At 35.7% G+C, this 17,689-nt stretch overlaps 1 protein-coding gene across 1 annotated transcript; it reads left to right on the forward strand.

The window, feature by feature from the left end:
* The first annotated feature begins 9,888 nt into the window (after positions 1 to 9,888).
* Positions 9,889 to 10,830, forward strand: LOC124097281 (olfactory receptor 1J21-like). Its single transcript, XM_046451722.1, has one exon. It carries the CDS (start codon positions 9,892 to 9,894, stop codon positions 10,828 to 10,830), a length of 939 nt encoding a protein of 312 aa, XP_046307678.1. The 5' UTR covers positions 9,889 to 9,891.
* Positions 10,831 to 17,689: the final 6,859 nt, after the last annotated feature.

Consider the following 17,689-nt stretch of genomic DNA (forward strand, 5'->3'; position numbering starts at 1 on the left):
CCTGATTTAGAACTGCATATAAAATTAAATTGACTATATTTATTCTCTGACATTTTGCCTATGCTGTTTTCTATTGTCCGTGTGAAATTCATCTATATGTTTTCATATTCCACTCTATACTGCTTTATTTTTTACATTTGTTCTTTTTAGGTATATGACAGCAGCTTGTATTTTGACATATTCTACATACATGGAGTGTAACTTAGTCTAATTAGGTCACCTGTACTGTTTTAATGATTTTTTTTCATTTACAACATTTGCTATTTTGAAAAATGCTATTACATACATTCTTATGTGTGCATCCAGTGTGTGTATCAAAGTGATTCTGTAAATTGTACACACTGAAGAATTACTGGATTTTAGGGCAATGATCACTGCTAAACTCTTCTACAAAATAGTTGTACTGAGAAGCCATTCTGAAAAGAAACATAAAGCATATGATTTCAAATAATTTCTAATATCCTAGAAAATGCAGGGCTGGGGTTTTAGCTTATTGGTAAAGCACTTGCCTAGAAGGCGTGAGGCACTGGGTTTGAATCCTGTGAGTGTAACACACCCACCTGACCTAATTAATACTGTGTTTGGAATCCAAGATAGGTGTCATCAGGAGTCACAACAGGAGAATACCCGATGGTACCTGATGTGATAATAATCAACAAGACCCAGTTATTACAGCATGTGAAAACTCCCCCTCCCTAACAGAATTTTCTTCTAGAATTCACTAGTGAATCTTATACTTTACACTATGTTTTAACAAAATATATCTAAATTTTGAAAAATAAAGTACTCCCTTGCCCTATGTACATAATGATATTATACCATAGGTTTTTTAAAAATTTTACCTGTTATTTTTAGTTATATGTGACAGTAGAATCTATTTTGACATATTTATACAAACATGGATTATATTTTATTTAAAATAGGATTTTAGTTTTGTGGATATACATAATATTGAGATTCACTGTGGTATATTCATATATGTGTGTAGGAAAGTTATGTTAGATTCATTCCATTGTCTTTCCTATTCCTATCTCCCTCCCTTCCATTTATTCCCCTTTGTATAATCCACTGAACTTCTATTCCACCCCACCTTGCTGTGTGTAAGCATCCACATATCAGAGAGAACATTCAGGCTTTGATTTCTTGGTACTGGCTTACTTCACTTAGCATGATAGTCTCCAGATCCATCCACGTACTGGCAAAAGTTATAAAGTCATTCTTTTTTATGCCTGAGTAATATTCCCTTGTGAATATACACCACAGTTTCTTTATCCATTCATCTGTTTGGTTGTAAGGGCACTTAGTTTGGTTCCATAGCTTAGCTATTGTGAATTGTGCTGCTATAAACATTGATGTGACTGCATCACTGTAGTATGCTGATTTTAACGCCTTTGAGTGGGATTTCTGGGTAAAATGGTGGTTGCATTACAAGTTTTTGAGGAATCTTCATACTGTTTTCCAGAGTAGTTGCACCAATTTGCAGTTCCACCAACAATGTGTGAGTGTATGCTTTTACCTACATCCTTGCCAATATTTATTTTTTGTTTGTTTGTTATAATTAGTTACACATGATGGTAAAATGCATTTTGACTAATCATACATAAATGGAATATAACTTCTCATTCATCTGGTTGAATATAGATTTACCAACATTTATTGTTACTTATATTCTTGATACTTGCCATTCTGACTAGAGTGAGATAAAACTCTCATTGTGGTTTTATGTGGAGTTGTTAATTTTTAATGTAGTATGAGGTAGAAATTCATTTAAATATTTTCTCCTTTTAATAATAAAGTATTTCAATTTAATTTTTAATAATGCATCTTTCTCCACTTCTCCGCAATACCAACTATAACATTATATTTTTCTAGATGTATAAACTGCTTTACATGTGGGTATACATCTATATGACTCATATGCCATACTTATTTTTTTAACTGGTTTATTCATAATTCTGTTTTTGATATGCATTATTATTCTATTTGCTGAAACTACATTTTATGAAAAGTTTTAATATGTGGGATGATAATTAGTGTTGAATAATGTATACCTTATGATTCAGCATGTCCATTTCTGAGTATACAAACCATGAAAACTAAGTGTTTGTGCTTGATGAATTTCCTATCTGAGAATGTTTTTAAAAGCACTGGTTATGGATAAATATAACTGCATAAATATGTATGATTATATGTGATAAATACACATATGCAATAAAAACCCCTTAATAGTCTAATTAACTGACAGTTCAGCTTGTTTGCTACCACAGCATAGTCCCATCTGCTCTTTTTTTATAGAAATATTTTAAATGTGTAACATACAACATTATTAATTAGAAACTCATAGACAAAAATATAGACATAGCAACATTGTTTTAACTGTAAGCTTGGGAATGCTAATCAGATTTTTGTCTCTATAATCATGGAATAATATCAAATAATGAGAGTGAACTCTTTTTCTCCTCCTCCTCCTTCTCCTCCTCCTCCTGGGAATTGAATTCATGGGTGCTTAATCTCAGAGCCACATCTCCAGCACTTTTTATTTTGAGACAGGATCTCACTAAGTTGCTGGGGTGTTGCTAAATTGCTAAGGCTGATTTTGAATTTGCCATCCTCCTGCCTCATCTTCTCAAGTGGCTGGGATTGCAGGTGTGAGACTGTGCCAGGTCGGATTGAACTCTTGATACGTACAATGACATAGATTAATTTATCATTCTAAGTGAAAACCATTATATCTAAAAGATTATATACTGCATGATTGTAATTAAATGAACTTAAAAAGCATGCAGAAAACTCAGGGCTGGTTGAGATCCGAAGACCATTTACTCTGGGATTTTCACACCGTGAGGGGAAGAGGAGAGCTTCTGTCAGGATGGAAGTTGTCTATCTCTTGACCCAAGTGATCATTCCAGTAGAGTGTACCATGAAAAAATCATAAGAGGTGGACATTTAAAATTCATTTTTACGAAAGTGTAAATTACAACATCTCAATAAAAATTATTAGGAAATCACAAATAATAAGCTTCTATGGAATGTGTTTGCAAAAGAAATTATGACATAAATTGAATAATGATATAATATTGTAGAAAAGGGAAAACTTTACCTACACCAGGCTGGACTGAGAATTAATCTGAAATAAAAAGAATTATACTATTGGGAAAATGAACCTAACATTGCATAACATTTCATCCACCAGAGGCAGAGTGCCACATTTGTCTTCAAACCAGTGGAATATTCTCCAGGAAAGACTGACCCCAAACAAGTCTTAAGAAGTAAAAATAAATTAATAAATAACTAAAAAATAAGAGAAAGAAAGCAAAAAAGAGTAGCATGTATCTTCCTTGAGCATAGTGGAATAAAGTTAGAAATCAGGAACAAGAGGAACTTTGGGAATGATACAAAGACCTGGAAATTATACATCAATCTTTTGAATGACCAAGAGATAGTCATGAAGAAATCAAGAGAAGTGAAAAAATGTATTGTCATGTGAAAATGAAAACTGGACCCATCAACATCTATGAGATGTAGCAAAAGTGGAAAGATTATTATCAATAAGTGCTTAAATAAAAATAGAAAAATTTCAAATAAATAACCTAGTAATGAAATTCAAGAAACTAGAGGAGCAAGAACAACCAAACCCCAAATTAGAAGAAAGGGAGTTACAAAGATCAGAGATGTAATAAACAACACAGAGACCAAAAATACAAAAGGCCAACAAAATCAGAAATTTTGTTTCTGAGGAATTTAACAAAATTGACAGAACATTGGCAAGACTAAGCAGGACAAATAGAAAAAATAACCCAAATAAATAAAATCAGAGATGAACAAGGACACAGTACAACTGATACCACAGAAACACAAAGGATCACTAGTGACTACTGAAAATAATTGTAGTGAGCACAGTGGAAAACCTAGAAGAAATAGACCAATTTATGGATATTTATAACCTACCCAAATAAACTGTAAGTGTATAAAAATTAACAGATCGAGAATAAGTAATAAAGTTGAATCAATAACTTAAAATGTCTTAACAAAGAAAAGCCCTGGATGAGATGGCTTCGCTAATGAATTTTACCAACCTTTCATAACCCACTTGAATCAAATGTATGAAATAGGATATGTCAAGAGCTTTGTAATGTTTTGAACAACTAATAATAATAATTTAAAAAATTCAAAGAAGAACTAACAACAGTTTCTCAAATCCTCCAATGAATTGAATGGTAGGGAATCCTTCCAAACTCCTTCTAGTATCAGCCTGGCACCAAAATCAGCAAATGGCAAAACAAAAAATGAAAACACAAACCAATATCTATATGAACAATAGGTTGTACATAACTGCAAAATTTCTCAAAAAGTGCTAGCAGATCAAATAAAATACACAGAAAGTCTCACACAAAGGACTGTGGACATAGTTCAGTGGTGGAGCACGTGTTTATCACGCATGAGTCTGTGGGGTGAGTCTCCAGCACCTCCAAAGAAACAAACACCATCATTATCAAGTGCAACTTGTATCAGGAATCCAAGGATGATTTTTTTAATGGATTAACATTCACAATTTGTAAAAATAATACAACACATCTACAGAGTGAGGATTAAAAACCATATGTTCATGTCAATAGATACAGAAAAATCATTCAATAAAACTAGCATCCCTTCATGATAAAAACTAAAAAAATTAGATATAGAAGAAATGTACATCAGCACAACAGGGGTACGGTATGACAAACACAGCCTTAATAAGTGAGAATGGGGAAATGCTTTTTCTCTAAGATCAGGAGGAAGACAAGGCTGTCCACTTTCATTACTATTAAATATAATATTGGGGATCTTAGAGTTTTAGGCAAGAAAAAGAAATAGAGGTTACTAAAATCAGAGAAGAGGAGATCAAATTATTCCTGTTTGCAGACAACATGAATTTTTATATATCTTCCAAAGATTCAGAAAAAAACCCAACCAAACTTTTAGACCTGATAAACACATTCAAGAAGATTGTAGGATTATAAAAATCAGTAGCTATATTAGATGTCCATAACGAAATTACTGAAAGAAAAATCAGGAGAGACATTTCATTCACAATATCCCCATCAAGATACCAATGAGATGCTTCACAGAACTGGAAAAAAATTGTCCTAAAATTCATTTTGAAGGTTAAAATACCCAGAAAAGCCAAAGAAATACTGAGAAACAAGAGCGAAGCTGGAGGCATCACAATTATACTACACAGATATAATAAAAAATTAGGCATGATATTGGTATCAAAACAGACATGAAGATCAATGGAAAAGAATAGAAGACACAAAGAAATTCACATGGATATAGAAATGTGATCTTTCAAAATGGTGCCAAAAACATACACTAGAGAAAAGACGGCCTTTTAAACAAATGCAATACTAGATACATAGGCTTGTGGTTTCAGAGATTCAGTCCGTGGTGGCCAACTCCATAGCTCTTGGCTGGAGGTAAGGCAGAACACATGGCAGAAGGGCACACTGGAGGAAGAGTGCCCAGTTCATGGCATCTAGGAAGCAGAGAGGGAGAGGGGGAGATAGAGGAAGTCCAGCCACACCTTAGCTGCCTAGATTTACCACTCATTAATCCATTCAAATTATTAATTTATCAAATGGATTAATCCATTGATTTGACAATAGCTCTCATATTCTAATCAATTCACCTCAACATTTTCTACATTGTCTTAACACAAGCTTTTGGGGAACAGCTCATATCTAGACCATAACAACAGCTGATAGTATGTAGGTGTGTTTTGTGATAATTCATCAATTTTTGCACTTCAGGCATTCTCATTTCTGTCTGTGAGTATTACAAAGCCATTAAAAATACTTATTTTTAAGAAAGCAAGTTTGGTTTATAACATTTTAAAAAAACAATTAATCACAATAAATAGTCACACATCTTGACCTTCAATAATGAGCACATGATATTCATTTTCTACCAGGCATTGGGGAAATCGAGCTAGAGATATATGGAATAAATTTTGTAATGGTTTAGTGGAAGGCACACATTTTTAAATGGTTATTTTATGGTATTGTGTGAATCCTACACTGATAGAATGTCGACTCCACAGCTTTGGGCAAGAGGCAGATTTATAGAAACTATGTTCTGTTCTCTAGGTCTGATGGAGATGATGAAATATAGTTTATCTCTCTCTTTGGTCATAGAGTAAATATATTAGAGTGTTTCTGGTGTTTTTGAAATAATGGGATTGAGAAATGAGACGTTGGTTAACAAGCTCAACCTCAACATCCCATTATTCCAAACTCAGAATGAACTTTTCTGAAGGTGAACTGGTAAGGCAGTAACCTTTGTGAACCTACAAGTTCCTAATGCAGCCTCTGTTTATTATCATTATTCCTCCAAGGGTGAATTCTTTTATTCCTGATTCAACAAGTAATTCTATCCCCAAGGGAGAAAGGAAATGAAGCAATTATATCCTGTTTGTTCCTAATTTGGAAATGAAGTGGAGGTTGTCTCCTAGGACTTCTGTATGGTTTTCAAAATTAACTCAGACCACTGTTCAGATGCTGTGAAAAAATATATAGCCATATACCTGTCTTTTTTGGTTTTGAACTGATAGCTCTTATGCCTATTAGGGTGGATCTCTGAGCCCCTTAGAGACCCTCACCTGTTTTCACTGTATTCTATGTCTTCTAGAGAGAAACTGAAGAACCTTCACTTGGTATGTAGCTTAAGGTATCCATGCTTACAATCTAAGGGGCCATATTACAGCATGAGGAGAATTTATGTTAAAATGTATAATTGCATATGTTTGGGGTGTATGTGTTTGTATGTGCCCAGCATGTGCTACTTATCTTTAGACTCTACCCCTCTTCACATGAGAGGATGACAGACAGCTCCATGTAGAGTAATTCACCTTGAATATCTAACTAAATTTTGAGAAAATACGGCAAAACCAAATCTCTATGCAGAATACTTTCTATCTGATCCGGTATCTAATTTTTTAAAAACCAGTGAAGAAATATACTTCCTTTGTCTTATCATTAGCTACTTTTAGGTCTTGCTGGGTTTTCTTCCAAATTGTATTCCAAGTCTCTGTAATTTTATTTATCTCTGCTGCCATGATATAAGTGTTATTTTGTACCTAAAGTGCTGCAATATATTCCTGCCCTCATTTTTGCCATACTACAATATGATCTCCACTCAGTGGACTACATGCTATTTAAATTTCTTAGTCAATTTTTTGCTGAAACTTTTTCTTTGGTATATTATTGTCCTGAAAATAAAATTGAAACTTTCCATTATGTCAGAAGGTGCCTTCTATCGTCTGCCTCCTCAACAATTCACCAACCCATATCTGTCAGACTGCCCATGGTCTTGAATTTTCTCCATTCCTCAAATGCCTCAGCCATGACCTCTCCAAACACTTCACTAAAGTGCCAATTTTTAAGATCTTGTGTCAGTTTCTTCTCTTAAGAGCATCTTTTAAAGAATATGTAAAAATAGACATCCTCATCACTGTACATTCCTATAATTTGACCATTCATCAAAATCATGACTATTCTGATTCTATTTCTATGAATTCATCCTGAAGATACATATGTCATCATATAAAATGACTTATAAATAACATTATTGATTGCAACGTTGTTGGAAATAGGATTATAAACAACCTAAATGTTCTGCAGACAGATAATTTCATTTTCATTGTGATGAACTGATTATTAGTCACATGGCAATAAGGAACATAACTGATTGTATAATTCACCTCAAGCAATAGATCCTATTGAGACTATTTTAATATAGAAGGTTACAAGTATTGGTATTTTAAAGATAATTTGAATCACATTGGGGAAATGGGTACCTTAATGTATACTTTAGTTGACCCCTAAATGAGTGATGAGTCACTGAGTAAGACACCTCTGCTGCTCTCAAATACAAAGACCTTAGGATTAAGTCAGTCTATGTAAAGAATATGGGTTGTAACTTTTGGTAGATACATCATCATGTTCTCTTTACCTATTATTCTGTGATTGTTCACGTGGATAAATCTGTGACCCACTGACTCAAAAAGAAAAATGGAGGAATGATCAGCACAGCATAAAAATGTTAGAAATATGACAAAGATATCAGAGAAGATTCAGTGGTGTACAAACTGGGTTCGTAACAAAAAAGTGGTGAAAAGGTTTTATTTGTTGATGCTAGATAGACATTTACAGAGATTTTCTTTGCTGTTCCTGATGACTTGAATAAGAATGATCTGGTTCACTCATACATTGTTGGTGGGACTGCAAATTGGTGTAACCACTCTGGAAAGCACTGTGGAGATTTCTTAGAATCAAATGTATGAAATATGATATGTCAAGAGCTTTGTAATGGGGGCTGGGGATGTGGCTCAAGCGGTAGCGCGCTCGCCTGGCATGCGTGCGGCCCGGGTTCGATCCTCAGCACCACATACAAACAAAGATGTTGTTTCCACAGAGAAATAAAAAATAAATATTTTTAAAAAAAATTCTCTCTCTCTCTCCCTCCCTCTCTCACTCTATCTTTAAAAAAAAAAAAGAGCTTTGTAATGTTTTGAACAACTAATAATTAAAAATAAATAAATAAATAAATAAAAAAGAAAACTTGGAATGGAACTACCATTTGACCCAGCTATCCTGCTCTTCTGTTCATACCCAAAGGACTTAAAATCAACAGAGTACAGTGACACAACCACATCATTGTTTATAGCAGCACAATTCACAGTAGCTAAACTGTGGAACCAACCTAGCTGCTCTTCAATAGATGAACGGATAAAGAAATTGTGGTATATTTACACAATGGAATATTACTCAGCATTAAAGCAGAATGAAATTATGGCATTTGCAGGTAAATGGATGGAGTTGGAAAATATCATGCTACGTGAAAAAAAGCCAATCCCAAAAAAGGCCAAATGTTTTCTCTGGGATAGGTAGATGTTGATCCATAATGGGGGTGGGGCAAGGGAAGAATGGAGGAACTTTGGATTGGGCAGAGGAGATTGAGGGGAAGGAAGAGGACATGGGGGTGGGAAGGATGGTAGAATGAGATGGACATTATCACTCTGTGTACATGTATGATTGTATGAATGGTGTGACTACATTGCGTACAACCAGAAAAAATGAAAATTTGTGCTCCATTTGTGTACAATGAGTCAAAATGCATTGTGCTATCAGGTGTAACTAATTAGAACAAATAATAATAACAAAAAAACGATCTGCTTTGAGCTGAAGAAATACAGGATATAGGATTTGGAAGAGACTCTACATTTTTTTCCACATTCAAGAAAATTTCCTATGAAAAGACTGATGAGAGATTGAAAATGTTGAGTGAATTGTTGAATGAAAGAATTTTTTAATGGAAAAACTTATGGATGTATTAAGGGTCCATAAATATTTTATGACCTTGACATAGATAGATTCCCTTAATGCTCAAAACAAGCCCATGTGGTTCTCTTATCTTGATCTAACTCATGGAAATATAACATTAGTCTAGTGTTTCATAGGCCTGGGGAAGGCAAGAGAGGCCATCAGATTAGACATCTCCCAGGGGTCTCTATTGACTGGTCACTGACCTGGCCTAGAACATAATTTCATAAACTCGTATTTCCATGATGAACTCATGGAATACTCATGTTTGAAGTATATGTGATCTGATAATCATTGAAGTATTTCATGTTTTCTCCAAATGATGTTGTGTTGGTTCCTGGGGGACAAAAATGTCCTTTGTCCCGACCATCTATAGCTCACTGGTGTGGAAGAAAACCTGAGATATTTGAATTAAAATGCATATACTGACTACTCCAAAGCCATGTTTTTATTGTGTAGTAGTCACAATGACTTCTCATTCTTTCACATTTCCATCTCTTTTTTGTCTCCAGAAAAAGAGAACTTGAAGAGCATGAAGAGGGATAATCAGAGCAGTGTGTCCGAGTTCCTCCTCCTGGGGCTCCCCATCCAGCCAGAGCAGCAAGGCACGTACTACGCCCTGTTCCTGGGCATGTACCTGACCACGGTGCTGGGGAACCTGCTCATCATCCTGCTCATCAGGCTGGACTCTCACCTGCACACCCCCATGTACTTCTTCCTCAGCCACTTGGCCCTCACTGACATCTTTTTCTCCTCAGTCACAGCCCCAAAGATGCTCATGAACATGCTGACGCAGACTCAATCCATCTCCTATGCTGGGTGCATTTCCCAGGTATATTTTTTCTTGTCATTTGGGGGTCTCGACAGCTTCCTTCTGACCTCCATGGCCTATGACAGATACGTGGCCATCTGCCACCCACTCCACTACACCACCATGATGAGTCAGAATCTCTGTTTGCAGCTAGTTATTGTGTCTTGGGTTTTATCCTCCACCAGTTCCCTTGTACATACCCTCCTCTTAGCCCGTCTCTCTTTCCTGAAAGAAAACACCCTGCACCACTTCTTCTGTGACCTTTCCACTTTACTTAAGCTGTCCAGCTCTGACACCTCTATCAATAAGCTGGTTATTTTCATTATAGGATCGATGGTCATAACTGTGCCATTCATATGCATTCTGGTCTCTTATGGCCACATTGGGGCCACCATCCTGAGAAGACCCTCCATCAAGGGGATCTACAAAGCCTTGTCCACGTGTGGCTCCCACCTTTCTGTGGTTTCTCTGTACTATGGAGCAATTATTGGTCTATATTATCTGCCTTCATCCAATAATGCTGATGACCTGGATGTCATTGTGTCTGTGTTATATGTTCTGGTCACCCCCATGCTGAATCCCTTTATCTATAGTCTGAGGAATCAGGATATGAAAGGAGCTTTGAGAAGTATCCTCAGTAGAGGAACATTTTCAGTATGATAGACTTTTTTTTTTTTTTTTTTGCTATTATGGATATTAGACCTTCTCAATCCCTCACATGTATCACTTTCTCTCTGAATTGCTGTTTCTTGGTGAATCCTGATGAGGGAGTCTTTATTCAGTCTTGCTTCAATTTGAATTTAGTTTTTTGGCTCTGTTTAATTTTCAGGTGGATCTTAGAGTCTCAGGAAAGGTTTTCACAGACATGTCTGCACATTTTTGCTTTTCACTTAGTATCCTTGTCTTACTAACATTGGAATTTTTATGTGGTCAGAGACTCTTTTACTCCTTTTTAAAAAATTGGATGGTTTTCTTTTTTATCTCACATGATAACACATTTAATTACAAATTAATTTTTTGTGTAAATTGTATGTATACATTTATTTTAAATTTAAAATTGACACATAAAGTTGTACATATTTACAGGTACTCTCCCATTTCTATCCTTGTGTACATATTATTTTCTTAATTTTCTTATATATATTGCCTAATGTTCAGATGAAGGTAGGCATATCCATGACTTGTCATTTCTACTGCTTTGGAAAAGCTTTGAATAGGTAAAGCAAAGAGGATTTCAGGGTGGAAAAATTATTCTATATGATGTTGTAACAGTGGGTACATGTCACTATGCCCTAGTCGAAACAAAGCTGATACAAAAAGGGGGAAGTAATCACAACTGTACAATACAAAGCATGAACTCTAATGTAAATTATAGATTTCAGTTAATAATATAACAATTTTCATTCAGTTTTAACAAATGTATTATACCAACGCAAGATGTCAATAGAGCAGGAGAAAAAATGATGTCAATAGATGAACTATGGCCAGTGGTAGGGAAAAGAACTGTATGACTTTCTGTTCCTTTTTTCTGTAAACCTAAGGCAGATCTTAAATATCTATTTTTGAAAATTATATTGTCTTATATCTTTACTGCCAATGTACAAAAGTTCCAGTTACTTTACCTCTTAAACAACTTGTGTGTTGACAAGGAGATTTTAAAACATGCTCTGCAAGTGTTGGCGAATTAAATGTCATTGTGCTTTGACTTTCTACTTTACTGATCATCAGTGCAGTAACGCATATGACTCTATGTTCACCTGCTACTTTGAACAGAGACGGCTGGTATCTACCCAAATTTCACCTTTGTGAAGTTTCACTAGGAGAGAGCTGCTACATATTCAAGTAATCTATGTGGGTCTCAGTGACATTGTTCCTAGTGAAAGAAAATGTTTGTTATTTCCTGGTCAAGATTAAAAAAAAAAAAAAAAAAACACCACATGGTTCTACTCATCTTTTGGATGGAAACAGATTATCCTCTGTCCATGGAGATAATGAAGCCTGGTTCCTGAATTACCAGATAGTGAAAAGCCATCTACTCACAAGGTGACCTACCCTGTTACATTACAACAACCATCATTACTCTTACTACTAAAATTCTTCATGTGACATAAATGATTATGTCTTTCTTTTGCCTGTCTATTAGGTGGTTTGTTTTTTTACATATTGGATTGTACAGAGACTTTATATAATGTGGATATTAATTCTTTGTCCTTTGTATGCAGTGCAAATGTCTTCCATGATTTTTATATTGTTAAGTTAAAAATATGTGCCAATGGGGCTGGGGATGTGGCTCAAGTGGTAGCGCGCTTGCCTGGCATGCGTGGAGCGCTGGGTTTGATCCTCAGCACCACATAAAAATAAAATAAAGATGTTGTGTCCACCGAAAACTAAAAAATAAATATTATTTTTTTTCTCTCTCTCTCTTAAAAAAATATGTACCAATGTCTCAATTTCACTGTGTTTAAAGTAATTAATTCATCTATTTAGTTGGTGTTCTTGATTTTAATGGGATTATTTGAGGAAATCACCTTGCAATGGCCACCATTGTGTTTTCTAGATACTAAGTAAGAGACATGGCCTCTGGAAAAGGACAGTCTGATAAAGATGGACTTATATTTCTTTTCAAGAAAATGCCTTTTGTTTGCATATAGTAGAGACATCCCAGTGAAATCCCTTCTAGCACAACTCCATATTAACCCAAATTCAACACATACAATTCTTTATGAACAATGTAGTTGTGCAAAATATTGTCAGAGTGTAGGGGATATTTGTGTCTGTGGAAAATAGGAGTCAATTGAGTCCCTTGAATGAAACATATGCACCTAACCTAATAAATACTGTGTGAAAGAAACTGAACTAGATTTCATCAGTTAGCATATCACTACATACATTTTGGTAATTATTCAATGTTACCCAATTATAACAGCACATGAACAGTCCCATCCCTGGATAGAAATTTGGAGTAGCTTTGCCCAGTGAATCATGTCATTGTTCAATCAAATATCTCTCAAGTGTGAAAAATAAAAACATAGGCCATCTTATCTTATGTATCTAATGAGAGTAAGTTGTATTTTCATGTGAAATTTTAAATCCTTCCTTCTAGGCCTTGAAAATCCTTAAAACACAAGCAGTTGATCATTTTTAGTATATTGTGAAGTATAAAGTCATTTAATCATTTTTAAATGTTAATAATGTAGTATTTAAAATTAACTTTTATAGTTTTCCTTTCCTCACTGCTCTTGAATGCCAACTGCAACATATCTGATTTTTGTAGATGTATCAGTTGTTTCTAATGTAGCTGTTATGTCTACATAGTTCTTATACCATATTTTAATTTGTTAATGTACATTTTACCCTCTTAAAAACTTTTAATTTATGATAAATTCTCTTATGAGGCAAGATGACTGAAAAGTAATGTAGACTCTACGATTCATCCTTTCTACTGCTGGCTATAAAGGCAGGAAAACTGAGTGCTTGTGCTGAATAAGTTGAATACATGAAATGGTGTTTAGAAGCATTGCATAAATATTGATAAACACACTATGCAAGAAATAAAATTTTCATTTCATTTATATTTCATGGAATAATTTGAGAAGGATTGGCATTAGTTCTTCTTAAAAAGATCTGTTAGAACTTCATGAGAATCCTGGGCTTTTCTTTTTTAGAAGACTTTTTGTTACTGCTTTAGTGTTGTTACTTATTACTGGTTTGTTTAGGTTTTCACCCCAAGTTCAGGCATGGGGTGCCCTGGCACCTGGGGTGAAGAGGAGCTGCCGGGCACAAGAGGACAGAGCTCAGGGATGTGTTCAGGACTGAGGTCTGCTGTAGAGGGCAAGCTGGGACATGGTGGTAGCTATGTTCTCTGTTCCCCACACTCGTCCCTCCCTGTGCCAGATGCTGAGTGTGGCGGAAGCCCTCAGCAGATGCATGCAGAGCCCCAGGGGTAGCTCTCTCTGAACAAGGTTGTGGCGGTGGCTTCAGGGATTAGATGTTTGAGTCATCTCTTGGCCCTGCCCTCTCTGGCAGCTGTGCTCTATCAATGCACCTACAAAGGTGCAGAGTTGCGTGTTGCTTTCTAGTCTTTGCCCCCCCCCCCAGTGGAGACTCACAGAGGGAGGGAGGCAATGGTGGTGCATGCTGATTCCCAGGCGTGGCTCTCCCTGTCAGTGACTGCCAGCATCCGAGGTATACTTCTCTGTAACCTCAGCCCTCCATAGAAGAGGTTCTGGGGTTGGAGGAGGCCCTCAGTAGATGTGTGAAGCTTCTAAAGCTTGACCCTCCCTACCAGAGGCTCTCACTGTGGCTGCCAGTGTTGGAGATGCATGCCACAATCCTTTCTTTTTCTTTTTTTTATATGATGCTAAATAACTTTTATTTATTTTTTTCTTTCCACATTTTTATTGGTGCATTATAGTTGTACATAATGATGGAATTTGTTGTTATATATTCATACATGCACACAATATAACAATGTAATTTGGCAAATATCACTTGGATGCCACTCTCTTGGCACAACCTCTTTGGCAGATGTGCTTGATGGAGGTGCGGAGGTGCAGAGGTGCATGACGTGTCTCAGGCTTCACCTTTCTTGGCTTAGGCCACAGGCAGCCAACTTTTATCTTGCTAAGTCAGCCTGCTTCAGAGGCATCCTCTATGATATGAACTTACGTTCAACCCAGGACTTTAAACACTCTAGTATACTGTCTTCTGACTCCAAAGGAAGAATTTGTAAGACTCAACAGAGAGGTTTTGGACATGTTATTATGCACTTCTAGGGATACCCTCCTGTCTCCTCTCAGGAGGAAACAGCTAGTCCAAATTTCAAATTTTGTGTTTATGATTTTTGGTTTTGTAATTTATTCCCATATGTATTTGTTTATCTCTGAAACATATATTTTATGTATCTATGACCATGATTTTACTTGCTTGGGCTATCATAATATTAGACAATGGTCTAGTTAGCTTAGACAAAGACAATAGAGAATTATTTTTCCACTGTTCATGAGGCTAGAAACACATGATCAATATTTCAATTGGTTTGGTTTCTTGTTGAGGACCCTCTGCCTGCCATACCATACCACAGCTGCCTTTCATAATGTCTTTCTATAAGAGTATATCCCTTAACATTATTTAATTAATTAGCAACACTGATGGGTAGGGCTTCAATTTATAAATCTATGGGAGAGGAACACAAACATTCAGTATTTAATAATATATTTACATGAAAATTTTTGTTTTTATGTTTTGTCATATTATTGTGGCTGTGTCTTTGAGTGTGTTCCATTACTCAATTATAAGCTGAAGACTTGCATTTTTCTTACATTATTATTTTTCTTAATTTATCTAGTATATTACACAGAATTGCTCTACAATATTTCCTCTGTAAAATTATCACAACTTATTGGTTGTTGAACCTCCCCCCACCCCTGTTTTTCTAATAAGATTATCAGTGTTGCTATGAACCTGCTTATTTATCTACACTGTATGTGTGCAGGACATCTTTGGGGTTTAAACTGATTTTAGAATGCATGATCCATGGCAATTGCATGATCCAATGCAAGTTTCCAATTGTTAATCATAGTGCTCCATTGTTTCTATATTAAAATGATTAAGACATCAATAATACACACCATTGTCTTCAAAGACAATCTTCAAAAACATTTTTTCCAAACCCTTGATATAAAGTGGACTGCTACTGAGGTTTCACTATGGCTTTTTGGATTAATTTTGAGATTGATCATTTTTGTAGGTAGGGGTTAGCCTCAATTGAAATTCATTATTCTGAAATCCCTGTTCATCTTATTTGCCAGCTTTTGCTGTGGCTGCATCTTTGAGTGTGTTTCATTACTCAATGATAAGCTGAAGCCTGGGTCTTGTTTGAATAAAACTCAGAAAGATGAGAGAAGGTTGCTATGGAAGAAGACATAGATGAAGGTCATCTAGGTAATGGTATCAGGTACCTGGGGAAGTAATAATGTCATTTGTCAATACAAAGAGACACTTTTCCTCATGCTGTTAAATGAGAAACCATGGAGAGTTCTGAACTTGCTGTTTTTGTTTTCTTTTCTAAGGTTGTTATAATTGTATATACCATTTGGGTTCATTTTGACATAATTGTGAAATTTGAAATAATCATGATATGCATGAAATTTAGCTTACTCCACCTCTCTTCCCATTTCCTGCAGGTTTCCTTTTCCCTCCACCCTGCTCCCTTGCTCTACTCTACTTGTCTACCTTCCACTCAATTGTTTATTTACTTTTGGAACTGGGGATTGAACCCAGGGGTGCTCACCCACTGAACCACATTCACAGCCTTTTTTGTATTATGTTTGAGACAGGGTTTCCCTGATTTGCTTAGGGCCTCACTGAGTTGCTGAGACTGGCTTTGAACTTTCAGTTCTCTGGTCTTAGCCTCCTGAGCCACTGGGATTATAGGTGTGCGTCACTGCACCCGGCTTCATTCATTTATTTTTAATTGGTACTTTTTGCACATATATAAAGGTTAAATTCACTGGCAAATTTATAGGTACATGTAGCATAATTTTTTCAACTTAATTCCATATTTCCTTCTATTTCCAAGACCTCCTCCCTCCCCCTCAATCTCCTTCTACCCCACTCACCTATCCTCTATCTTTATGATGTCAGACACCCACCTCCCTTTATGTCACTCTTGCTTCCACATATGAAAGAAAATATTCAATTCCTGATTTTCCAAGTCTGGTTTATTTTAGTTAGCATGGTATTCTCTAGTTCTACCCATTTACCAGCAAATGCCATAGTCTTGTTCTTCTTGATGGCTAAATAAAACTGTGTTGTGTATATATATGTACCATATCTTATTAATTTATTCATCTATCAGTGGGCATCTAGGCTAGATCTATATCTTGGCTCTTGTGAGTTGCACTGCTATAAACATTGATTTGGCTGTATCTCCATAGAATGCTGATTTTATTTCTTTTGGATAAATTCCAAGGATAGTTGGGTCATATGGTGGTTCCATTGCTCAATTTTTGAGGATTCTTCAAAATGCCTTCTAGGGTGGTTGTACTAATTTGCAGTACCATCAACAATATATGAGTGTACTTTTTCCCCACACCCTCACCAGCATTTCTTATTATTTGTATTCTGCTAGTTGTCATTGTGACTGTATTGAAATGAAATCTCAGTGTAGTTTTTATTTGTATTTCCCTGATTGCTAGAAATGTTGAATATTGTTCCTATATTTGGTGGCTGCTTGTGTTCCATCTTTTGAGAAATGTCTGTTTAGTCCATTTGTCCATTTCTTGATGGGTTGTTTTATATTTTGGTGTCAATTTTTTTGAAAATTTTTTAGGTATTCTGGATATTCATCCTCTGTCAGAGGATTTTTTTCAACACTTTAAGCTCTATCTTCATGCTCTTCATCATTTCCTTTTTACACAGAAGGTTTTAAATTTTATGCTAACCCCATTTATTGATTCTTGTTTTTGTTTTCATGAGCTTTCAGGGTCTTGTGAAGGAAGTTGGTACCAGCATCAAA

This window comes from Marmota monax, unplaced genomic scaffold (assembly GCF_021218885.2).
Source record: "Marmota monax isolate L192 unplaced genomic scaffold, Marmota_monax_Labrador192_F-V1.1 WCK01_AAM20220418_F8-fsc00020, whole genome shotgun sequence".
Classification (NCBI taxonomy): domain Eukaryota; kingdom Metazoa; phylum Chordata; class Mammalia; order Rodentia; family Sciuridae; genus Marmota; species Marmota monax.

Excerpts from the sequence above, each read along its gene's own strand:
- LOC124097281 (XM_046451722.1), top strand. The coding sequence starts at position 9,892 with ATGAAGAGGGATAATCAGAGCAGTGTGTCCGAGTTCCTCCTCCTGGGG.